Source organism: Chroicocephalus ridibundus, chromosome 6 (genome assembly GCF_963924245.1).
Source record: "Chroicocephalus ridibundus chromosome 6, bChrRid1.1, whole genome shotgun sequence".
In the NCBI taxonomy this organism is placed as follows: Eukaryota; Metazoa; Chordata; class Aves; order Charadriiformes; family Laridae; genus Chroicocephalus; species Chroicocephalus ridibundus.
In genome coordinates this window covers 51,760,853-51,788,093 of record NC_086289.1, presented here as the reverse complement: position 1 = coordinate 51,788,093, position 27,241 = coordinate 51,760,853, and the positions used below count along the sequence as shown (strand labels likewise).

General features: G+C 36.6%; 1 protein-coding gene across 1 annotated transcript in view; it reads right to left on the bottom strand.

The window, feature by feature from the left end:
- Positions 1–27,241, bottom strand: part of CUL3 (cullin 3) — a 58,839-nt gene that overhangs the window by 3,697 nt on the left and 27,901 nt on the right. The window contains exons 4-13 of the mRNA XM_063338689.1: positions 20,311–20,471; positions 18,909–19,023; positions 17,334–17,562; positions 15,560–15,705; positions 12,467–12,643; positions 11,196–11,366; positions 9,602–9,709; positions 6,170–6,294; positions 5,749–5,845; positions 4,574–4,708 (exon numbers count right to left, since the gene is read on the bottom strand). Of these exons, the coding sequence (XP_063194759.1) occupies positions 4,574–4,708; positions 5,749–5,845; positions 6,170–6,294; positions 9,602–9,709; positions 11,196–11,366; positions 12,467–12,643; positions 15,560–15,705; positions 17,334–17,562; positions 18,909–19,023; positions 20,311–20,471 (1,464 nt within the window). The remainder of the gene's footprint in view (positions 1–4,573; positions 4,709–5,748; positions 5,846–6,169; positions 6,295–9,601; positions 9,710–11,195; positions 11,367–12,466; positions 12,644–15,559; positions 15,706–17,333; positions 17,563–18,908; positions 19,024–20,310; positions 20,472–27,241) is intronic.

Here is a 27,241-nt window from a genome sequence, read left to right as displayed (position 1 = left end):
AAATGCTTTTGCATTCAGCAGCATCATTCAAAACAAGACCTTTACAAATGGAAGCAAAGAAGGTCTAGTTTTACCGTAACGTAGAAATACTCTAGATTATTCAAAAAGAAGGTGTCATTAACCTGAAACAATTTATTTACAGCCCAGATGCCCTTGGCTAGGACTTCTACAAGTGAAATACAAGAAAAGAAAACATCATGGTGTAGCAAATGGATGAACTTAGAAGAATGTCCCGTAAAAAGTTTGTAAAAACACATACATAACTTGTTGCACCTCTGCCAGTATTTGTAAGAGTTCAGCTGAGAGCTGTGTGTTAGGTAAGTTGCAAGTGATCATGAGTCACGAAGCAAATTATACCTGATGTGCTACGATGTCTTAACATGCTTTAGGAGTAGGCCAACTACTACTGCTTCCTCAAACTTAACTTCTTCACTGACCTCCCATTCATTAGAAGTTAATTTTCTTCCTTTTTTTTAGTTTGAGGGAATTGCAGACATCTCTGCTTTCACATTCCCATTCAGACTCGAGGAACCTCTAGCAGCTAAAGATTAAACTACCAAATAGAAAAAATAAATCCCACAGACATGTAACTGTCCACAAGATCTGTTGCTTTCTCAGCTTCCCCAGCTCTGTTTCCAAGAGCAGTATCAAGCTCTTCCACTGTCCCCATAAATTCCTAATTCTCACAGCACACAGCTCAAACTTACAACCTTCAGGCTAAAAGCATCAGTAACAATTCCCAGCGATCAAAATGCTAAAATCTGTAAAGAACTATGAAGAACTTGTTAAAAGTTCTTTAAACAGCGACCAGAAAAATCAAACTTCAACGTATAACTAAGTTCTATTACATGATGTTATTTCTTGAGCGTACTCAAGTTTTTTAAAATCAATCCAGAAAAAAATGTGACTCTTCTGTGGTCATCCACTACTGACAACATGCAATAAAAATAATTTGGATGTACTGGCCTCTACCCAGACTCTATCACTAATTACAGTGCACCTCATACACAACACCTCACTAGCAGGTCTCTGTGATGCCAAGGCTAAGACAGAATATGCCTTACTTTTCAACTACAGACCCAACACTACATGTACAATGTTTTTATGTGAAATAATGTGAAATTGGGCTTTTGACATGAGTTCAAATTCACTTCAATGAGGTAAATTTAAAAAAATAAAAATCAGTAAGTCTAAAATTTAAAAAATTCAGCATTTTTGATACCTGTTGCTTATGGATAATTGAGAAATAATACAACATTCCTAAACTTAAGAGTATTCTTAGCATAGTGCGTTCAGAAATATTCACAGTATTTGAAACTAGTGGCATGTATCCACGTATTTTAACTATTTGCTAGTATCAAAATGCCTCTTCCCAAGCAGCTCACAGGAAGTTGCTATTTCTTCATTTGTTGCTTTATTCGAAACACAACTGTCACCTTCACACATTTTTTTCCAGATCCAGCACAATATATAACGCCTTCCATCATCACAACAAAAAAATCAGCATAAATTTAACAATCCAAAAGGAGGGTGACACTTAGATTTTGGGACTTGGGTAAATTTAAAGCCTTGAGGCTACAAACCAAATCCAGCTTATTAATGATGAAATGCCTGTGACATGCAGGTTCCCAAACCTTGATTTTTCATCAACACCTAAAATTAATCCTTTCAAAACTAAATCACTTCTACAGGGGAATATATATGCTCTGCTAAAACAGAGCTCAGAGCTAAAACGGAATTCAAGTGTTTTTTTGATGCTAAACATCCTTATACTAACCACTATGTATTTCTGTGTTTATTTTACTTCATTCTGTAGCATTCCAAACCAGCCACTAACGTATGCGAACCATTTGGGTTTCAGAATTTAAAAGCTAGAATTAAAATAAGAACCACAGAAAGAACTGCACTGCAATATGCTGCCTCAGAAGAAGGCACAGCTTCAAGCTGAATAATAAAAAAAAAAGTGTAGCTATGAATGTAAATGGAGATAACAGATGTTCCTGTGGTCTCTTTTTCCTTCAGTCTGTAGCATATCATTTTTCTAAACATATTTTTATATAGACATTTGATGTAACAGCGAAAAGCGTATACGTTTTTTCCCCATTTCCAAAAATGCCTTATTTTAAAGGCCACAGTAGAGTTGTGCACAAGAGCAGTACCAATTACCCAGTCTCAGTTCTAAAAATATTACCAAGTGATCTCTATCAGGATGCTACAAAAGAGATGATTCTAAGCATGGAAATGCCTCTGTCTAGTTTTATACAAGAAGAAAGTTTATTAGAAGGAAAAAGTGCAGAAGGAAATTAGAAGAAAAAAAACATTATGTCATTTTGTTGACATGACAGGAAAAAAAAAATGGGACTTCTATTTACAGACTTCAACTTGTATATCTTCCAAAGCAGAGATCAGCAGAGAAAACAGGTAAACCAGTTCTAAGTCCTAATCTCTCATTTTTGTGCAATTATTCAACAACTTTACTTCTACTACAATCACATTTGTATTTTTTGTTTGTTAAACCTAAAGAAAGAACCAAAGTTTTTCCCCCGATTTTTGATGTCATTAAAAAATTTAAAATACTGAGATGTACTGTAAATTAACAGAAAAGTATGTTGAGTATTAGGTGAGACTTGATTACAAGAAATTGAATTCTTTGAAAAAATTAGCATTCTTCAAAGGCTTGCCTGAAGATCCTCTTAGATTCAAGCAGCATTAACGCAGACCCATATGGCCACCAGTTCTTTTGCATGTATAAATAAAGCTTTGCTGTAGAGGAATACAAAAAATTCATACATTTTTTGTGAAGGAATTTTGCTATGCAATAATCCTTTAAGTTTCTGTAACATCTTATGCATAATTTTTGCATCATTATTATCCCATTTCTCTCCCAATCCCATGGCTTAATGGCTATTAGGATTATTGTGAGGATCTTGTCAAGTCTGCAATTAGTAATCACACTGAATGCAAAACAAAACAGCAAAGTCTGTTCAACTGTGAAGGCAACTTCAAATTCATCTGTTCAGCTGGGAATCTGCAGACACACTTGTACATCAGACAGTTTTATGCTTACACAAGCACGCACCATAAGTCATCTCTCACGGTATGTCACAGTAAAAGCACTAATTTGACATGACAGAGAAGTAACAGTTGCTCAGCACCCAGCAATTAATCATGGTATTCAATAATCAATGAACAAAGATAAAATTCATCCTACTCTTAAAGTTTTCATAAGCTTTCCTGGCTAGAGTTAAAGACAACTCCCACACACTTCACCAAAGAAACCAAACAAAACAAATATGCCTTCTTAATGTTGTAGTTACATTGGGACACGAAGAGTTTAAGAACTTCCAAACCAGAAATAAATAAAACATACACAACCTGGACACATGGACATACTTCACTATCGTCTGCTCTTAGTAAAAGAAACTATAAGTTAGAGGACATATTAAAAATTGTATTTTTCACTCCTCTACCAAATGTTCTTTATTCATATATGCGTGAGGTTCTACTACTCGTAAAACCTGTGATTTTGTGGAATAAGTAGCCATCATCCCAATTTCAACACCAGCTTCAAGAAAAGGAGCTGTTAAGTCCCCCCTCTTTCCCCCTTCAGTATGTAATGCTGTAATGCTCCTGCAATAGATTTCAAAACACACAGGACTTTCTGTACTCGAAAATAATCTTTTTTTGAACTATGAGTAGTTTATTAAGAACCTCTTATCAAACCCTGCCTTCCTTAATCCCAACTGAGACCATTTCAAAGAAACATTCTTTATTAACCAGCTAGAAGCATGCCAAATAAGCTGAAAACAAGAATCCAAACAAAAAGGCAAACGATTACTATGCCTAGCACAGTCAAAAGTACATGAGAAAACCTAGAAATCCACTCCGCTTCAAGCTGCACCCATACTGCTTTTCAAGGCTGCCAATGCTCTCTCAAACAGGAGATAATGTCTAAACTGAAACTATTCATTGACATTAACAATACAATGCTCAAACCTCACAGCACAGGATCCTCCACCACTCCCAAAGCTTTCGTCGGCCATTACCTGACCACTTCAGCCTTTCCCAGCAATGCCCCTCTAGTCTGCTTGTTAAGGATCTATCTGGACCTTCATTGCCCTTTCCGGCTCACCAGCTCAGACAAGGGATGAAAGTTCTTCGATTCATCCTACAGCTCACTCCAGCCTGCCAATTTAAGCTCTTCAGTGTTTAAGAAGCCAGGATACAAACCCTTCTCCACCCTTTAGCCTCTAAATCTAGTTTCTCAAAGATAAAAATGAGCAAATGGAGCCACCTGCTGCATTCCAACTTCAGCATTTCTATAGCTCTACAGCCTAGGAATAACCACACTCACAACTCTCTTCAATGCGTCTGAAATCTTCTGTTCCCACATAATTTCCTCCCCTAGGATTGCTTCCCAAGTGCACTGATAATGATCTCCTATCTGTATTTATTGGCCTGATCCACACTCAAATAGAACGAGAGGCACCTGATCATCAAAGGTATATTAAAGAGGACAAGAAAGTGCCTAAAAAGTTATTTAAAAATCAGGCGAGGAAACCACAACACTTACCTCAAACGTATATTTTTCTCTGTTGTTAAAGAGCATTAATATCGTCATCTGGAAAGTGGAGACTTGCAATATGTGCTTCCGTGTATTTGAGCCAGTTACTTGGGCGCCTCCTACGCCAACCTCTGAGCCATCTTCCTATTTCAAAATTACAAAACTACTATTAGATTATTCTCCACTGCAAAATATTTTACCTTGGGAAGATGAAAGTTATACGATGAAATATTTATCTAGGAGATCAGTCTACACAAGTGACAGAATAGCACACGCTTGGTGGCATAAACAGAATGTCTCTCCAGTAGCTGTCTTAGCATCACAGGGTGACTGAGGTTGGAGGCACCTCTGTAGGTCCCATGGTCCAGCCACCACTCAAAGCCAGGCCATCTAGAGCGGGATGCTCAGGGCTGTGTCCAGTCAAATACTGAGGAACTCCAAGGACGGAAACTCCACTACCTCTCTGGCCCCTCTTCCACTCCTCGTCCACCCTCCAGTGTTCTTACTCTCATACTTAAAATTATCAAAATATTTATCCTACAGTAATACAATTTTAACATCCTCACAAACGCACATTATTAATACTTCATGTTATAAGATTTTGTTTTCATTTTGCATTGCTTTCTATGTTCCCGAGCATCATGCCATTACTATCCCTAGCTTAGCATTTTAGAACTGGTCTAAATCACTAGCAAATTATTTTCTTGTATACATAAACATTAAGCATTGTACTTCTATGAACTCTACGAAGATTCTCATGGTTGAAAAAACATTGTCTACATTGCTAGCACTCTGCATAAAAAAAGCAGGCTAAACTTGGCTTAACACTTTTTCATGTTAACAAAAATTAATCTAAAGAGAAACAAGTTTCATCTCACTTTTGACTGATTCACAGTCAAAAAACCCCCAAGCACTCAAACCATTCAGGTCCCTTCAAGGTCAAAATTACTGTTTTTCTACGAGGTAGGAAAGAAACGATGCTGAGTGATGCATCCAAATTAGATTTAGAGGAGGAAAAAAAGTCAAACCAAGAACTGCTACAAAGGAAGAATCAGACTATAAAGCCAATGGAAGGCATCTTTTTCTTATTCTTATGTTATCAAGGGTAAGCTTTTCTTTTACAAAATGTGCATTTGCTTACCTTTTTAAAAAGACACAGTATTTTCATAATCTTGATACTTTACCTTTTTAACAGGCCCGTAGAAAGTGGCATTGAGATCTGCAGAACCCATATGATGCTGGAGTGTCAGCTGTCGCCCACTATGTTTGGCTAAATAAAATCTGTAATATAATTGAATCGAAAACTTAGATACAAAATGCGAACTATGCATTAAGAGGAAATTGCTTTAAACAATTACATAGACTTTTCATAGCCATTAAGGACACTAAGAAATTTCTAAGTTTTGCCTTTTTCTCAAAACATTAACTCTCATTGGAATTCTAATTAAAAGCTCCCAAAAACTCAAGCCTTAATGTGACTGCTGCATTCTCTAATTTTTGCATGAAGAGCAGTATGCTAGCATGTCTTTAACGGTAAAACATATCTGTAAGCTTAGAAAGTTTTTTCTTAAAACCCCTACCTCAAAAATCTGTTTTAATACATACCTTCTAAATATTTCAAAAGCATGTCTGGGAGCTGGAGGGATGTTGCACTTTGGTGTGGCTGACTGAGTAGGCCAGTAACCTGTTGTGAGGACCCGCACTGTAAGATCAACACCACCTAATGAGACCTAGGGACAAGTGGAAGAAAACATCCGCTATTTTAAAACAGGATCACGTTTCACCATTTTTCTATACCTGTTTAGAATGTCTAGCATTTTCTCAGATTCAGAAAAAAATAGACATATATCTATAAACTTTATTTTTACAAAGCCAGACAAATTAAGTCATGACTATCGGAGTAGACGTTACAGCAAAAATCCTCCAACGTTATTCTCCTCTGGCATTTAAGAGTGAGCAGAATTCAACAAAATAAATTCTTAACCAAGAATGAAATTCCTGCGATCATAAATAAAACTCATAATACACGTAACAATTCTTTCTAAACAGGTTTTTGAGTACATACAGTAAACCCAGGTTACTAAACGTATCAGTTTCAAAATAACTGTTTATAAATTTATTCTCTGGAAGCAGAGAGTAAATACTGAATATGTAACATTAAACCATAGGGAGCTCTTCCTGCAACTTACCTCTGGACTACAGTGTAAACAGTTACTCACTTTTACACACACAACCGAGCCACTTTCCCTAAAGACAGCTATTACCATAAATATTCAGCAACGGTAAGGAAACATTCTACAACTGAAGTGCTGATCCCTGAAGTTGCTCCGTGAGTAGGTGATAAACATCTGCCCACCAGTGAGGCCTAATCCTCACTAGGCATCTCAACTAAGCTGAATATTATTAAACTTAAAACTGACTACTTCCAGCTCTAGGAGGTATAACTAATACCTTCAAAGAATACACATTATGGACAAGAAAAATCAAAGCATATTAGATCCAACTCGTTATAAACCTACTACACAGAAATAGAGCCCATTCTATTTTAGAAGGTCAAAAACTGTCACACAAACTCAGAAACTTCCACTACTAAATAGCAGAGTAGCATTTCCATAAACTATGGAAGAACTGTTGTGTGTATTCAATTTTTGTGTGCAGCAACAAACTTCTGAAAAATCCAGACAGACGGGTGACAAGCTACTCATACAGAAATCAACTGAATTTCACTAAGGTTTAAGAGGAACAACTTGCAAAAACATGTAAAGACCCGTATAAAGGTTGTTCTGTAGCCAACATTACCGCCAGACTTCTAATTTCATATCACCAATGGCATGAGGCTCACAAGAGAAATTCAAACAGCCATTTAGATACAGAACTATTTCATCTGTGAATCACTTTAAAAAAAAAAAAAAGCTTCAACAGTTTTCTCCCTCCAGCCAAAGTGTAGAGAAAGGCCATCAATGCAGCCAGAAAGATCCAGAAAACTTCTTTATCTAGAACTGAAACATCTTAGTTGAAATGGCAACCATTTCCCAGTGTTTTTTGGCCTTAGCCAGACCAGCACCCAGCAGTCATTTACAGTGTCTCACATCACAAATTCTACGCAGCACTGAGCAGTTTGTGACTTGAAAAAGTTTTGGAAACACTGTATTTTGCAAGATGTCTTTTCAACATCAGAACGGCATCGACTAATGGAAATTGCCTTGAAGTAATCTAATCTTTACAAAATTCCAACAAACTGAAGTTTTAGGATGGCAGTTGTAGAAATTGTTCATAATCTATTAGATTGGACTTTCCCTAGAGCTAAGCCTTCCACTTACTGATAGCACATCATCTCCGCAGCCCTTGGCATTACCTGTGTCTCAGGATATAGGATCCAGCAGGAGACTTTGCAGGTAGGATTATTTAGAGAAGAGCAGATGCCTGCCTCCTCTAGCAGGCACCCTACAAATTTAAGGTACACAAATTGTTTCAAAAGAGTATCACAGTATCACCAGCAAGTTAACAGTAACATAAAAAACACAAAAATCTTCCTGTTTGTATTTCTCCCTAAATACTATTCACACTATTAGAAATATATACACTTCCATCATAAACAAGTACTCCAGAAATTTCATTAGAAGGCCATGAATAGGCTGCCCAAAAGGCAACCATCAGGCGAACTGCTGGCCCCTTGACAAGAAAGAGATGAAGTTTCAAATAAGGTCTAGCAGAATACCTGTTAACATTTTAAATTAATCTTCTTAGCCGTATACAGCTAAAAAGAAGATAGAGGTATCATTTATTAACTCACTCAATGTAAAACCGTCATGTAAAGTACTTGAATCTAACACAAAAACCCCCTCACGTACACATGTTGCATGCTACCTAAAAATTGGGAATACTCTCATAAATTTTTCTTGAAATTATTATTTCAAGCATTCTAGAAGGAAAACATGATTAGACTCTAAAGGGTAGTAGTAAAGCTGCCTGTTTGTAAACACCTTTATATCCATCCATATGTCCCTCTACAACCTTTTCTGAAACCACTTGAGAACATCCTGTTCTTTCATTGATGATGATTTCCAGTGCGCTGACGAGGAAGATCTCAGCTGACTGCTTCAAGACAGCACAGATTTCAGATCAGCGTGCACAACCACGCATGTCAGACTGAGTACATCCATGAACACATGCCTGGCAGTCAGATTTCTGAAACTGATTCAAACATGCTTGATATACAGACTTACTTACCTGCAGACAGGAAACTACTTGTCTGTTTATTATATATTATTAAGTTCTACTGAGTATCAGTATAGAAAAAAAAGTATTTAGAGCAAGTAAACTGAATCTCAACATAGAAGTGATCTCTCCATGATGCAATATTCCAGAGGTCCCCTTTTACAACAAGGTATAACACTTCCCGATTGAGCAATTAAGTCCATATTTGGCAATTTGAGGGAAACGGTAGTTCTGCTTTTAATAAAGGCATTAACTGTGTCAAGAAAGTTAAATACGAGACGGCATGTTTGTCAAATACCTGCAGCATGCAATATTGTTCTCGCTGTTAGCATGGAATAGATGTTGCAACGAAGATTCCCTTTAAAGAATGAGAAAGGGAAGGCTGTGCTGGTGAGACGGAGTTTCTGAAACGCATGTGAGGGTGGACACAGCTGGGCGGGCACAGCTGTGCGGCCGCCACCCGCCCCCTGCCGGCCGCAAGCGGGCAGAGGCGCCCAGCTGTGCTCCGCTCGCAGCGGGTCTGCAGCCGGGCGCCCGCTGCAGAGCCCTGTCAGAAGAATGCGGAAACAATAGACCTTAAAACAGGATTTTAGGGAATGAAACTGGCACTGCTCAAGCTGTAGATCAGGCTTCAAACTGACTTTTGCATTCTGGGAAATACGAAAATCATGGTAAAGGGAAATATAATTGGAGAATGCTAGCAACATCCCTCTTTCCACACGCATATAACTAACAAACTAAAAACTACAAGCCTTGATAAAGGTCTAGGGTTTGTACTGAAGTAGAAGGACAAGCACACAGACCCCCCCACGCTCTTACCCCGGTCGCCTGAAGATGTTGCCTGAACTCATCCATCGTCGTGTTTGAGATGCTCATGTCCCTGAACATTCCTTCCAGTTTAGATGTGAACTGACATCCACATTCAGTCTAAAACACACAAAATAACGTGTTGTGCCAGCACTATGAAAACAGAGCTTCTGATATGTGAACTGTATGACCAAGAGTTAGTTTATAAATCCCATTAAAAAGATATTTCGGCACATTTGGTTACTGGAATTCCCATTTGCATTACCTTCAGAACCTAAAAAGTTTCATATTTCATATAAGGAACTAATCATAAACATCAAAACTTGCTTTCCTTCTCTTTTATCCATTATGTATTTTCTGTTTCTTTTTAGCTTCCTATCTCATCTTTAAAAAAAAATAAAAAAAAAATCTGTGAAAACTTATCGGACCAAGGCATATTTTTCACCTGCTTTTTAGCATGATTACTGTAAAGGGAAATAAAAAACTATTTGTATCAGAACCCCATTCCCTCCCCTTGTTGTTCTAAGAGCATATAATTTGAAAGGCTTACTGCAGATTACCAAGTGGTATTACTAGACCTTTTGAGAATCGGGGACATATGCGTATATAGACACATGTGCACAAACACATGCATTTCAGTTGCACATACAGGACTTTGTGCCTATTTCTAACACATCCTTTGACACAGACGGTAAAGGCAAGCATGTTAGCTTCAGCATCCTAATCACCGTGCAAAGACACGAATGAGAAAAGAGTGCAGTTCAGGTCCACTGATTCATCTTGCAAATGTATGCCCTGTGCCTTCTAAATCACCAGGCTAGAAGGGGTAGGTAATTGAGAAGGAATTAATACTAGGAATTTGGAATTAATACTGGGAATTTGGAGAAATCTGGTGCAAACAGGCTTCACTCACTGATAGAATATGAAGGTCAAAAATGAGGATCAGTAAGTTTGATTTTTAGGATCAAATCACTCTGGTTCAGAAGTTCCCTAGCCACTTATCATGCCGCTTAGGAAGATGCTGAATTAGAACTTGCTTCAAGGACTGCTCACTTTTAGGTTTTACTTTCTTCTTCATCTCTTGGACTATTTAATCAGTCAATTGAACCAACTAAGGAAAACATGTTTTCAGACACTGATATAAAGATCTTTCTTTTTCAATCTATCTCAAACTACTTAATCAAAAAGGAATTGAGTATTACCACCAGTTGGTAGATGGAGGCAACTAAAAACCAACAATGCATGTGATAAAAAATTCTACTGCGAATAATAGAAAATGTACAGTAAAACACACTCTTGTCTTCAGATCCAGTCACTAGATAACAGAAGGAGCCCTATTATTTATAGACTCTTAATAATTTTTTTTAAAGAATAGTTTTGTTTTCTAGATTGCTCTCTCATCCCAGTTGCTTGCCGGTATTTCCTTCCTTTTATTTCCACAAAATTATTCAGAAAAGCCTTTCATATTTTCTGTCGGGGCTTTAAAATCAAATCTGTATGTAACAGCAATCAAGATGTATGTCATCTACCCCTTGTGTAAAAACAGAAGAAACCATACTTATGGAAAAAAAAAAAAGAAGTAAAAAGTATGCAGAGACTGTCTTACCTTTAATTTAGAGATCATATTTTTCTCAGAGTCATCTGAAACACTCTTGTTTGTGAGAAGTCTTCTTGCCAAGTGCTGCTTGTAATAGCGTTCAAAAACATCTTTCTCTTGCATAAACCTAAATAAAACCATTGCCTTATCCAATATGGTTTCTACTTCTTGCTCTGTTAGCTGTAAAAGAAATAATATTCTGGTTTTAACCTTCCAGCACAAGTGTCTTATACAACCTACATACTTAATTCACAGCAAACATATGGTCTAACAGGAGCCTATAAAGAAGCCAACAAAACTGGTCCAACATGTGAATGATAGAGCCAAACCAACAGTGCACAAACTCAATAGAGCAAAGAAAGAAAATAGATCTAAAACGGAGGGAAAAGCAATTGAGAGGGAGAAGGGAGACGATCGATAGGCAGAATGCCTGGTAAATATAGTAAAGAGTTCCTGGATAAGTTTTTTAAGTATTTAAAAAAAAAATAATATGACAGATGAAAACCAGTATTAGGAATATGAAAAGTTAGCTTGGAATGAAAGCATTTGAATGTTAAGACGAATTTTGCAAAGCCCGTCTAGTGCCACAACAAATAAAATGATTACTTATTTTATAGATAAATAGAATTTGTTATTTGATTCCCAAAGCATAAGATGCGTGCAATAATATTCAGCTTTATTCAGAGCCACTGAAACCTCAGCTGAACCATCCTGTCCAGTTCCGGGTGCTGTACCTCAAAAAACGTCATGAAAGAAGCTATGAGATAAGACTGATGGAAACAGCTGTACTTAAGGTAGAGTAGACAGATGTGGTAACAGTCCTCCATTATGTAAAAGCAGGAAAAAGAATTAAACCGGTTCCCCTACCCAAGTGATTTAACATTCAAAAGAAATTATTAGATATTGAGAATAACTGCAAAACTATAAAGATATTTAAGGAACTGATATTTAACGTTTCAAAGGAAGGGAGCTGCAGAAACTACTACTATCTAATTCATTTTTTTTGAGGGGGTATTTGACAGAAGTAATCCAGTGCTTCAGAGATGGGGGACAAGCCTCACAACATCTTGAGTTGTTCTCCTTGTGCCTTATTTCTGTAAGTTTAGATCTAAAGCTTTACAAGCTCAGATGCGTCACGTGTATATATATATATTTATTTTTTTTTAAGGCAGTACTGACGTTTACCTTAATATAAAAAAATGATTTGTGGAAAAGTACTTTAGTTTCATCTGACCCAAGTTAACAAAAGAGAATGATCTTTTAATTTAACTTATACTTACTCCCTTGACTCCTTTTTTCAGCTTATCATCAATAAATAATGAGAGGTACTCCGGAGACCTAGAGTTGAGGTTGAGGAAGTACTCAAAGTCACCCGCAATAGTCTGTTTGAAGAGTCGATCATTATTGAAAGATTCTTGAAGAAAGCGGTCAAACCTACTCTTCAAGTCCAGTAAACCCTTAAAAAAAAAAGGTATAAACATTTTCATTGATTTGAAGTTGCAGGCTGTAAAACAGTAATAACAGATGAAGTTGTAGTGAAGACTATGTCTACAGTCAGAGATTCTGCAAAGCTCCCAACGTTTGGCATTGTTAGAAAGTATCCGAAATTTCATTTCCACTTTTAAATACCTATATCTGCCACAAATCTCTTATGGAAGCAATTTTCAGAAAAATTGGCTAAAATACAGTGCCAAATACTGCTGGTTTGCTTTGAGGCCACTCAAAGGTTAAGAAGTTTTTTAATCGCTCTTGTTAAATAAGCTGATTTACCATATTTTTAAATCCACAACTTAAAGGAGATATTTGTTGTGCTTGTTAAGCCTTTTCTATTTCAAATACCGTTGACCGAGTCACTATCATAAATATACGATACAGGAAAGATGAGGCTAAACACCCACTAACTGCAACCCTAGAGCTACTAAGCAAGTTTGAGGAGAACACAGACTGCAACAACAGGCCTAGTCTTGTTAGGTGTTTTCACCCTCTAATTTCAATTCATGTTCTGCATTATTTAGTCGCGTGCTTCTTACTGATCGTTAAGAGTCACTGTGAATATATAAAAGTTAGAAACAAGCAATAGCTCTCTGGTTATCACAGTGTGAAGTTCACAGGAGTGAACTGCACCACTTCCTCTGAGCTAAACCGTTCGATTCTTGACATCATTTTTAGGGTTTGCACCATCTTCACACAGAGTTAAAGCAACTGCATGCAGGCGGAAGCATCTTAAAATCCCCTAAGCATCTTGCTAAGTATATATGATACACACAGGGTTTCATAAATAACACAGCATTTGAGGGGGGAGAGAGATTTCACTTGAGAGTTAAATTTATCATGAATAACTACTGCCCACAAACTGTTCAGGTTAAATGATCTTGAAGTCTTCAGTTTCTTAAGAAATTATTTGTATGTGGTTACTTAAAGAAGCCATTCAAGAATTACTCAAGGAAGTAGTAATGTTTCTTAGGAACTCACCATCTCACTTAAAGGAATGGTCTTTAGACAGGCTAATTAGTGCGTATTAGAAATTTTAAATTCAAAGTAAATCCCACTATCTCTCTGTTTACCAAAGTTAGCTTATGCCTCCTCTCCAGGAGTACACCATCTGAACAACCTGGTGTTAAACAGGAGAAACTGTTAGTACCTTAAATTACAACAGCATTTCAACATCCCTTCAAATTATTTTAAGCAGTTTTAAGTCTAATCCCCTGGCAATGCTTTTGCAATCATCTCACCAATTATGCTCAAGGTTTGGTGATGTCATGTTGCAGAAGCAGTGCTGGACTATGATGAAGGTTTTTTTCTTGATGGTATAATGTGGCTTCCTTCTCTGTCTTCTTATTGCTATTTAAGTTCTTGAAAGACTTGGGTGAAGGTGGCTGAGATGAGAAGAGTGAGGTGGTTTCTCAATTCATAGGCATTTTTCTCTTCTTCCATTGTGTCAATGGAACTGGAGGATAAACCTGTTTGGGGTTTTAGTGGTAATCAAATATCAATCCCTTCCCTAAGACATCTTAATGAGATGGTTGGGGTACATAATAATGGGCTGAGAGTATGAGCTCTGCCAAAGCACACGCAGTATGGCTGTAAGTTGTCTTCAGCTTCATTATGCTATTCACCTTTGAAGCGGGAAACATCGATAGCATCTTTACAATTATAAGTTTTTAACTCTTTCTCAGTTAAATTTTTTATGACACCCCTTTATGTCCATCAAGAATTAAAAGGAGTGAAAATTACTTCAAAGCAATCCAGATACTTATTTTCCACTTCACTTGCCCCTGCTTTTATTTTAAATCATATCACCACAAAAAAGGTAACAGCCCTTATCATTAAACTTAAGTTTCAAAGCGCATTCTTTCTTCTTTTTAACAGTCCTTGGAGAGGTGAATTCTTGTCCAATCTTGATAAGAAGTTTGCTTCAGCATTGCCAGAAAAAAATCAATAATCCAATCAAAAATAAGTTTATACTCAAATGGCTTCTTCTAATAGTAACCAGTTCTAGCAAAATTATCGATTCAAACAAAACAGCAGAGATGATAATAGACATACAGCATAAAACGTTCCTCATAAAAACCAGACAAAGACTTGAACTACACATTTAAAAAAAAAACCCAAACTTAACATATAATTAATACACATTTTCACATTAAGTATAAAACATCTTTCAGGTATAAAAAGATTTCCCTAAAGTTCAATGAACTCTAAAGATTGTATGTGCAAATTTAAAAACCATCTTCTCGGAGAGAACGGGAGAGAAAAGATGGCAAACACTCCTGAAGCACATTTTGTGATCTTGGTAAATTAATAGTACACATCACTTCTTAGTGAGAGATGGAGAACAAGAAATAACACTTGTGTTTTCTAACATGCAGAAGTGTCCTGTTTCTCAGGGAGACCAAGAATGAAACAAGTAATTTGTTATGTTTTATATATAACATATCCACCTCTCAGTCATAGGTAATCTTGCCATGAAATAAATATTGATAGCTAATATTACATAAAATTAAACAAAACAGACTCTAGAAAGCTATTTGCCAGCAGACGTACAGCTCCTTCTGGAGGCAAATATCATTTAGAATAATATAAAAAGCTCCCAGCAGTTACATCACTAGCTTGAATATGTTGTTTAATAAAAGCAGCTACCAAAAGCACAAAACCTGAGCATGTGCTTTTCCAAGCAATTTAGGTAAGAGTTCTAAAGATGTCAGAAAAAAAAAAATCAGAAAGTGTACAGTTTAAACAATATTATGAAGGTAACTTATTAATAATAATCCCTTCTGAACCAGTGTTAAGGTTTACCTTATCAATCACAGAGTTAACTGCTACTCTGGGAAAAGTGGAAAAGGGAAAAAAATGCAGTTATGTATTTTAACTACCTGAATGTAGTCAACTGGATTCTTTCCTTCTCCCTCTTCCGAAACTAGTGCTTTGCCTTGCTCTCTCAGGTATGAGCTCATGCACTCGCACATTGTCTTCAGACCATTTGGCACACGGCTGAACAACTTGTACATACAAGCAAGGTCTGGAAGCAAGAATGAGATATTATGCAGGACGCCCTCTGTCTGTAATACTTCTGTTAACTCATTCAGTTCATAGCAAAAGACAACAGTAAAAGTTCAGCCACTTGAGCCACAAAAAGCATCCCGTAATAACTCAGGCACTGGAATCTTCTGATGCCCTCTTTCCTTTATCCCTGACAACACGCTGACCAGAGTAGCCACAAAATTAAAAATAAAGGCTGCGTTCAATCATCCAAGGTTCCCTATAGCATGGAATCTGCTATTGCTGATCCCCAGGCCAGCAGAAGTTGATGCGTGTGCTAAACTACAGCACACTTAAAGCTTCAGTAAGATTATTTTTCACAGTGGTATTTAAGAACGTAGTTTGCAAGATCGTCATCCCAAAAATGAAATACTGTATTAAAATTCATACAAAAAATCTTAGTTAAATCAAATAGGACAACACTAACGAGATGCTTGTTTCTGTATTAGAAGCAAAAACTGGTAAAATCTGGAGTTTAATTCATATTTGTCCTAAAGTCAGCCATACAACGTTACACTACTTTGTTTCACCCATCTGAAATCATGAGAAGTGACTTAGCTCAAACATGGCTTTTAAAGAAAAGCAATCCATCCTTGTACGTTTATGCAAAGTCTTATCTTCACAATGCAGCAAGTATTTCCTCTCTAGTATTTAACTAAATCAAAACCAAAGGCCTATGAAAGTTAAACTAATTCCCGTATCTTATGAATACCCTTCAATATCATTGTACCCTCAGCCCGAAGGCAATCGTAACTGGATATTAAAGAAAAATGGTTAAGTACAGTGTCATCACTTTCCTTTTCAATACAGTAATTCTCTTTTCTTACAGCTATTTGCTCACTTTGTCACTCCGACTATCACCTAGTAATTGTGAAGCTGCTTTAATGAACAAAGGCCATTAATCTAAGCAGCAACTGTGTTCCCCATTCTCATGGCTTTAGCGTGAGCACTGATTTCTAAATATAGACGCTACAATCACTCTCTTCATTATGCTGCTTTAGAAACTTATGTTCTATCTCTTTCCACAGTAAATTTCATTTAGTCATTCTGTCTCGCATTAACCTCTGCCAGGGAAAACCAAATCAAGCCGAGCCCTTCTTTTTCAACCACTTTGATAAACTGATGCTTACCCTTTAAAAACAGCCAACTTTTTTTTCTGCAGCAAAGCCCTCTCCCCAAGAATTGGCCCTGCAATACTTCTATTACATAAGTCATTTACACTAGCACTTTTTAAGTAACTGCCTGTGGGCCAAAAAACTCCAATGTATTTTGACAGCTACATACTAGAGGAATGAAAGTAATAAAATAGCCAATGGAAAATAGGTAACAAAGACCACTACAATAGATTTGTACTTTTCTTAAGAGATACTTGGCTTACCAAAAAGTACCCGTACCTAGTACTACACAGAAACAAGTTATACGTACGGGCTCTGTTTTAAAAGACCTCTAAAGTCTCTAAAGTAATATTCTCAAATGTTTGCAAAACAGAGCCACCGAAGTGTTTTTACAACTACACAGGAACACAAACATTAAGCTCCAGTTATCCTACGTTTAAAACCAATAAGCAGTAACATATGCATTTCCATGTCCCATATGATGCAGTCTTACCTTCTGTCTTCCCATTTTTCAGCATATGAACTAGCCCAGAGTTCTCCATTTCCACTATAGTTTTCATATGCTTGGAAATAAGCTCCCTCTCAACAACTTTCACAATTGGTTCTTCTGTTGATTTATCCAGACAATGCATCACCCGTTCTATTTCTTCATTAATTCTAGCTTCTACTTTCTTTATATATACAGAAGCACTGTTTTCAGCTAAAAATTTCTGACTTTCCATCTGCAATTAACACAAATTAATACTTTAGACTTCTTTTTTTTAAAGGGGAAAAAGGAAACGTACTGGTTATTTCAGATCAGCATTGATAAGCAAGTTCAAATCAGCATCTCCAGCAAAGGAGATCGTTATACCCCCAAGATTTACATACATGCTTAACACAAAATCAAGGTTCTATTACACAAATCATGTTAGTGTACACAAGGGGGCACATGCCATATGAACACGGTATTTTTCATACTAAAACAACCTAAGCCAACCTAGTTTCCAGTTACCGCCTAGAGTTTTAGCCACAGGTCCAAAGAAAACAGAAGGATGGGGAGAGGGAAGAGGCAAAGATTGCTTTTAAAATACCAGTTTATGGCATATTTTTGAGTTGTAAGGATCAATAGTTCTCATTATGCTCGTTAGTGACAATGCTTAGCATGCTATTTCACATATAACTGTTTTTAGCCATACTGGTCCTCTTCTGGAGGAAAGATTTTTTTTATTTTTTATTTAAAGGCAGAGCTAAGAAGTACAACTTAAAATTCAGAAAAAATAATTACTTTCATTTATGTAGCACCAATGAAAAACAGAATGCAATGACTTTTAAAAGGTTGTGCAACATATGCTTCTGATTTTCAAAGAGGTTTGGAGATCAGAGAATATAGTAAGATAGTTGATCCTGCATGAGAACTGGGAGACTGACAAATCATCTTATCTAGATACCTTTTAACATGTTTTACAATTTCTATTGTTTTACAACAATAGAGAAGCATGATTACACTTAACAATTCAAGTGGCTTTTTTCCTGAAACTATCTCACAAAAAACCTCAGGAAATATTTAAAATGTGTTATTATTCAGTGGTTGGTCAACAACTGGATAGCCATTTGGATACACTTAATTCTCTGACTCGGTTCATTTTATTACAAAATATAAAACTCACGAATGTAGAAACTATGATGGAAACAAAGCTTACTCAAAGCTAGTTTGACAAGTAGTCTCCCTGCTCCGTTCCCAGCCTGAAACAGTTTGAACATTTCATGCTACTGGTATTTCAAAAAGACTGTGGCTGCAATGCAGGGATAGACTAAGTTGCATGAAATAGCCCAAAGCAGGCACAAGATCGGCATAATGATTACTTTGCATGCTATCAGCACCCGTATTTCAAAACTACATTCAAATTATCGTAATTCTGTAAAATTTGTGTCGCTTTTTTGTCAAAAAATTAGTAAAATTTTTTCCTATTTAACAGATATGGACACACTCATCAAATAAGTAGCAATTACTTAAGTACCACCAATTCTCACAATTACAAGTAGTTAATAACAACATTCCAAATATGATATTACAACATTGCTGTACCTGAAAAAATTCTGCAGACATCTCCAAAAACGGAGCCTCAAAGTCTTCTTCGTAGACTGACCTTCCTTCAAGACCTAGAATCATTAACATCTGGCAAGCATTTCTTATTGCGCCTCTGCCAAAAAGTAAGTTGTTAACAACTTGAGAAATCTACATGCTTGTAAGACAGAGTACACAGCAGAATAACAACTCAGAACATATCCACTTAAATAAAATATAGTAATAGAAAGTCCATCCTAAATCTCTTTGGTACATGACAGGTTTTCAAGAAGTTTACAGGAGCAAGATTTTTTTACTTCTGTTCTAAACTATGGAGCTGACAATGTTTACTAAATATTTTAAATACAATGATAAGAAAGCAGGTCTCAAGTTCTACTAACTTGGAAAACTATTAAGAATATATTTCAACATACAAGAAAATAACCAAAAATACTACTTCAAAGAAAACCGAAAGTTGCACACATAGGCTGGAACTGAGCATTTCAAAACAATTACACAGATGGAAGTTTCTGCACAAAGTTTGGGGGTTTTGTTTGTTTAGTATGTTTTTTTTTTTTTTTTTTAAACATGACAAAATGAAAATGTATTGGCAAGTTAAGCATTTGGTTAGGCACAGAAACACAACAATAAGATGCGAAAACAAAAGAATCACATCCAGGAAAAAATTCCACTTTCTGGCAGTAGGGGACAATACACAGCTGTTGCCAGGGAGTATTTTTCTCTTCATAAATCGCGTGTTGGGCAATCTCAATCACAGAACTGCAGCCAAAGTAGCATGGAGCTTACATATCTCCACACCCAACAGCTGCTCTGAAACTGGAGAAGCACAAGAAAACTTGCAAATTTAAAGTTACTTCAGTTGCAATATCTGCAGTGTGTGGCACAAAACTCCACATCTACTAAACTGTCCGGAGAACACAAGGAACAGATTTGAAAGCTCAGAGATGCAACTGAACTACCAAGAAAAAGATGTATCAGAACATAAGGAAGGGAAATAGAATTAAAAAAGAAAACTTCAAAAATAATAAAATAAAAACACAGGTACAAGAAAATTAAACAATCTCTCAGTACAGAGGAAATACAGTGTAAGAAGAGGCAAAGAATTGTCAAAATTCTGCTTTTATAACCAAATGCTCTGGCATTTGGGAGAGATTTAACAAAAGTTTTAATAAAAACACAAGATAAATATTTTAAAAATATATATATTAACAAGCTTCCCTATTTACCATTATGCTAAACCTTTATGTACAAAGAAATATGTTATTGCAGATTATGGAGAAATTTTACTTGTGATCAGAAATGCATCTTTAAGCAATGATTTATTTGTGTATGTTCTGGATTCACTCCTCAAAATTGACAGGTATTATTTACAACAAAAGACAGTCACTTACAAACATCTTACCTGTCTACAACTTCTCCTTTCCTTTCTCTTGCAATCATATCCAACAGAGTTTGCCGCAGGTGATCCCTAATACAACCATAGCGTACAACTTGATCTCGAAAAATAATCAAGCCCAAATTGTAGACATTCTCCACATTGTTTTGTTGCACATACACACGGTCCTACAACAAAGGCATACACAGCAATAAAATTTTAAATACAGTACACCTGTGCTATTCAAAAATTCAAAAGCGGTCACATTTCCACTATACAGAAATAATCAAATTAGTCTCCTCTCCTTTCTTCATAAAAACAAACTATGACTATCCTCAAAATTCAAGATCTGTCCCATTTTCCAAAATGTCATTTACATAGAAAGTCTACTTTGCTTAAGAGTGTAAGCATAGCATTTATGACTACAACATGCCAGAACAAATCTCCAGCTTTCCCACTTTTTAGTCTGGGGGCAGGGGAATCTCCAAATAATGACAAAACTTGTGGCACAATCTGAAAGAGGTTTTATTATCTACTCAAACCCTTACATCCACCTGTTTTTGTTCTTTAAGCAAAACCAGTTGATTTTTCCCCATTTCCCATGCATCTTCCTACCACTCCTTTTAGACAGACGGTTCCCCCTCAAAATTCAATGACATTTCCTGAAATAGCATCGTTAGATAAACAAGGAAAAGTCAAGCCAAAATGAGAATAGTTACAATCAAAACGTTTATGGACTGTTACTGAAAAATTGTACAGAAGGACTTCTGTAGAATACCCCCCCTCCAAAATTCACTTTCATTCAACAAGCAAGTATCTTGAAACCTTGTTATGTTTCATTAAAATTGCACACATACACACCCTCCCAAAAATAGAAATGACGGGGGAAAGAAGAGTAATTTTTGTTTCAGTATGGTTTTAAATTCTATCTCCCTACATAATCTCAGTCTATAGGACAGACTGAGCTCCTCAGCTATCTACTAGCTCTACACTACCTACGTTTACAACTCAAGGTCGATCCTCGGAACAGGATTCCAAGTCCATATAGCCCAAACACCATCAGAGTTGACTAAGACGCCACTGAGCAAACACCAGGAGTTTCTTACTGCTACCCACAAAAATGCTCCAAAAATTTGTCTCCCCTTTTCTGTTCCTCTCTCCCAACTTATCAACACTCTAGAAAAGGAAAACTATTAATAAAGTTACTAGCACACAGAAAATGAGTATATTCACTTGATATCCAAGTAGTGCTGTACCAGGTAAGACCATTTCAAACAACATTAAGAATAGAAAAACAGTGAGTTTTTACAAACTGTTTCTGAGATGAGCAGTGATTTTTTCATTTCATTTTTCTAATGTAATAGTTAAGGTAACTACAAGTAGTACTGCTTTACTAGCATTTAAGCCTCAGGATGATGATATTAGGAAGAGTTAAGAGTTTTGTACCAACTCACAAATTTGTGATAACATTTTCTGAGAATTTACATAGCTATAACAACATTAAAAAAATATAATAAAAAAATTCTATAAAGGATGACCGTCAATGTTTGAAATTGAGTATAAAAATTAGCTTCTCCACTGCTTCCATCAATGATCTAAAGTGCTTTACCACACTCAGAATTTAAATGTAAAGTTACTCAAAATACCTAGAAAACTAAACTATTTGGAAAAAAAAAAAAATAACAATCATGCCTCAGACTATGGAAAAAAAAAGATCAGAAAATTGTAAGTTTATATGAATTCCACAGTTAGAAAAAATCAGAAGGAACAGACGCCACACCCTCTAGTATTTTAGCAGCTGAATTTACACGGCAAAATTATTCATATATTAATTATATGCCAGATTACCACTTGATGACCAGAGGAAAGCGAAATACTGGGTTCCACAATTCATGAATGATTTCCCACTTGCTCCCTTCAGACAGGCAGCACTTAATTTAATTGAAAAAACAAGATGGGAACAGGTCAGATATGCATACTCTGTGCCTCATGAAGCAAGCTCAGTTCTGCCTCAAAGCAAAAAGTTTACTAATTGGTCTCAAGAACTGAGTTTAGCAACACATAGTGGTCTAGATCTTTGGAATATGTTACTCCATTTTTTCCTGTTATTTAGAATCAGGATTATTTATTTCACTCTCTTATTTATACACTTGTATCAAGAACAGAAGTAAATGTGATTCTAAAGTAAGACATGCTTAGAATAGACTTTCAAAGAGATGAAAGATAAAATTGAAAAGTAGTGTCTAGTATACTACATAACCTCAGGAGAAAAGAATATATCTATTATTTCCAAAGAATATTCAGGCCTCTGAAGCACAGGCAGCAAGGTATCAAAACGGATTAACGCCATGGTCATGACTCATCTGCATAGCTTCTGTTGTGGCGATGCTAAACACTGCCATTATGAAATGAAATAGTAACTGCACTAGATCCTCTTCTCAGTGTAACAGCGATGACCCTTTAGTGAGCCCCACCACTCTACCATACCCAAATTACAGCAGCAGCATTAATGTTTCGGAGAGTGCTGATTTGCTTACCCTTGGTAACAGATCACTTTTACTGTTTATTGGAAGCTCTCTCAACCTAAAAAAAAAATAATCTTAGAGACAGGAAACCCCATTTGGGAACAGGTTTGACTGACAAGGCTACATGCTGCTGAACAGCAATCACTTCCCACGGGGAGAAGCAGCAGGTGCTTAAAGGTAAGAGTAACTCTCAGGAGACAAGGGTGGAGTTTCAGACAGCAATTATTCATCAACTACAACGCTGCTTACATTGCAGAATAATTCTGATCTCAACTAAAGCAAGTTACCTACTGTAAAATATATTTCACCCATCTCTGCATCCATTCACTACCTGGATGACGTAGCCTTCAGACACTGTTGTGTATATATATAGTGCAAGTGTCTTTGATCCTAGCTCCGAAAATAAAAACAACACTTCTCCCCACTACCTTGTGTGTAAGCCATGAACAATGAGAGTCATATGCCCCAAGGTCAAAACTCAGATAGCCAATCTGTCAGAGCTGGCCGAAATCAAGACACCAGCTTTGTGCACCACAGAGACGAGAAGAGAAGGCTCTGCCCTCTGCAAAATATGCAGCTACATTCCCAAGTGTTGAACTGGCACTACCCATCTGCCTATAACACAGCCAGGGGGTGACTGCTGTGCTTGCATACCTGAAATTGCTTTAAATATAGCAAGCATAAATAGGAAAGAAGGGACACCACAGAATCCAGTTTAGCCCAGTTTCCGTAAGATGTTCCAAGAATACTCGTGCTCATGTAGCTTGAAGGGAAGACCAAACAACTGCACCTCCGCTGCTACTGTTACGTACAGTAGCTAAATAAAAAACTATCACAGGTAGGCTTACCTACGCTGCAGCCGTAAGGGAGACCGAATTTCAGATATGCTCAAATGCAGTACATTACTTCACTACTTCAACATGTCTTAGTACATGACTTAGCAGAGACGCTACTTAGGACATGACTTCACTACTTTGGTACCTCACTGCTTGCTGCAGACAGCACCATGAACTTCCAGAGAGTATTGCATCTTTTCTGGCACTGATTTCTGTAGCCTAAACTTGTAAAACAAAAGGAGGAGAGCTAGCGCACATATACTACAAAATAGAGTGAAGCTACATAAACTTGAAATTCAATTGTGGAAACGGAAATATCTCAAGAAAGTTAGATTTGCCTTTATTGTGCAATTCCAGGTTGTAAAACCTTACACTACAACTACATTATACAACAGACCTGAAATCAAGCAGATTTTTACCAGACAGACACAGGAGACAGGGTACTACACTTTTTTAAAAATGCAACTACAAGGCAAGCTTTGCAAGTGTCTTGTGCAATAGGTTCTGCATGTAAAATGAAAACCTTCCATAAACCTCACACAGCAAGTATTTTCGTCATTAAGTATCCTAACGCACAAACCCCACAATACAAAATATATACGTTTCTAAAAAGGATTGATTTAAATTAATTTTTATTTTAGAAGTGGCAAAATTAAACAGAGGAAAGAGATTAAGGTGGGCTGGAGAGGTGTTTGTTTTGACTTAGATAATATGGGAGCTAGTTGGTGAAAATAAGCTGGAAAACAAACACGGCATTAAAACAATTACGGTTGAGTTTAAGATGTGCAATCACTAGGCTGAAGCAAGAATTTAAGAGAGTAAGATCAGAATTCAAGAGGATGTTAAATGTTTTACTTTCACTGGCGTCAGACTGTGGCTTGCAGGGTACCAATAGGTACATTTCCTGAAACTGATGGGTAAGTAACTGAGACGGCCTACAAAATAAGACAAGGATTGAGTTATCCTTTATTTGTAAACATACTGTAATTGCATATACTTATCCTGGTGGAACACAAGCATATCAATTAACAATGCCTGGTGACTGAATTTATACAGTGTTTGGCTTTTTTAAGATAAAATATTTTTAATGTAAGTTATAATAGCTGTGCTTGAATAAAAAGGTATAAACAATTTCTGACATAAGTATATGACTATAAAATTACATTCAGACTCAACGTCATAGAAAAAGAACAGATCATTCCTTATTTTATAAAGTTCTTGCAAATTGCTTCTTTGAAGAGCAGTCCAGTCTCCTCTTTGACAGATGTTCTCTGCTTCATAATTTGTGGCCCTAATAGCTTTTTCAAGCTTTTTGAATGAACACATACTCAAGACTAGAAGTTTCCTGCTCCTAGTCTATTTCCAATGAACAGAATTCTGCTTGACTCAACAGGACATCCCAGTGACAAAGATGAAACTGCAAATCTTTGAGACCTGTCACATTTTAAACCACAGCTTATACTTTACTTTGTAATCAAAGCATGTATTTTTTAATGACAATTTGTCTTACGCCCCTCCGAGTCAATGAAGAGGAAGGACTCTGCCCCTTGTATCAGCTCTTTGCATTACATAGTTTTAACACAGATTAAATTTATAATCACAAAAACCATGTTACATTATAGATTTTTAACAGATATCAGTGCTCCTAAAGTTTGCCAAGTTTATATAAGCATTTTGAAAGAAAAATTTATTATATTTTTATTATTATTCTATAAATATATTTTATTGTAGATGTGTCTTTTCTGTTTCTTTGGGTCTTATTTTGTTACAAGGCAAAAAAGCCTACAGGAGGCAAACTAATTAGTCAAGTGGAGGCCCCAACCGAACACCCACTTGAAATAACTGGGAATCAAGCAGCACATGAAAGACTATACACATTCCAGAGGTATTCAAGTTACTTGTTTACTATTCTGTTCTGAATCTAACATATAACTTGACGAAGTCTAACTTGCACTTGCAGGAGTGCTGCGGATTTCCACCTCCTGGAGTTTTGGTGGAAAAGAGAAGGCTGGCTGGCTGTTCTACCAGCACTCGCAAGCTTCAAACAAGAGTCAAAACATTGCTCTCTTGAGCAGAAAGAAAACAACCTTAGGACTCTCATCTGTCCCCAAACGTGCTAACTGAAGCACGTAACCCTTCCTCAAAGAGGGGACTTCTTGGTCAATACACTAGAAGAGGAACAGATGATAAGCCAGCTTTCTCTGATACTGTTTGGGGGATCAAAGACGTATTGAATTTCAGAGCAACATATAACATTGCATTATCCACTCTGACCACCTATGTAATGTGGAGCATCCAGCACCTCCTGCACTGAAATAACACATAGTATGTGGCTATTAACACAACAACTACTCCCCTAGAAAGCTCTGCATTCCACCTTCTAACATTTCTGAAAATTCATCACTAGCTTTGGTAGATTAATCTACTTGTTAACTATTCTTGAATTTGCCTAGATGCAGCAAGCAGCAATTGATTTGTATGTCCTTCACAAACAGATTAAAGATTCCAGGATTTCTCATAGCAAAGACAGTACATCTTCAAAATAATCCCTCAATCTTCCTTTTGGCAAGATAAGATACACAGATCATTAAGTGTCACTGAAGGCATTCTATCCAGCCCTCTATCTTTAGATATGTGGTCATTTCCCAACTCAAAAAAAAAAAAAGAAACCACCCAAAATCCACCAACAAAACAAAAAACCCAAACCACACAAAACCCACTACATGAAAGCCAGTAAATCCATTATAAAAAATACATAAAAAAATTAAGCTATGTAGCTACAATAATTACTCCAAATTCTTTAACTTTTAGTAGCTTATTAACCAAGTAGGATTTCTTCACAGGTAACACAAACAGGTTCAATTTCATAGCATGAGATCTTTAGCAGCTACCAGATAAGATCTTAACTCCAGTTGTTCAGCAGATAGTGTACAATCTCGGCTAATCATCTTTTTTGACAAAAAAAAGCGCACTACAGTTGTCTGTCCTTCACTGTCTAATACCGCATAAAGTACTATCTTCAGGATGACATTTTGGAAAAAAAAAAAAAGTTTCTACACAAAGAAACCACAGCGTCTCAACACATACTTCTTTTTGTTCTGAGGTTAAAGCCTTTGGCCAGAAGCTATGCAAAAGTCCACTCCTGCATCCTCACAGCACACCCACCGTTCTGGGAATTTAAACATACATCAACTACCTAAAGCACAGCACAATCCAGACACAAGAATGTAAGGGGCGCTCTCTTCTAAAAAGGCCTTTTCCATTAGCTATCAGGTAAGGAATGCTCTTCTTTTTTCTTTTAAAATTAAAACCATGCAACCAAAGATCACGTTCTCATCCATGTACACTGCTTAATCTTGTACCCAAGCTCTATAAGAACAGCAAAGGATTCAATTAGAATATAACATTCAAGGACACAGACTGCACCTAAGCAAAGTTATCCTCTTCAAACCCTTAAGCTTAAAGAACAACAACTACATTGCAAATTTGAGGAGGCTTTACATCTTCATGCTCTCCACAGTAAGAAGCCACCGCTACACAAACTAAAACACGCAAGTAGTATCTATAACATGCCAGAATGGGTCCAACTAGCTTATT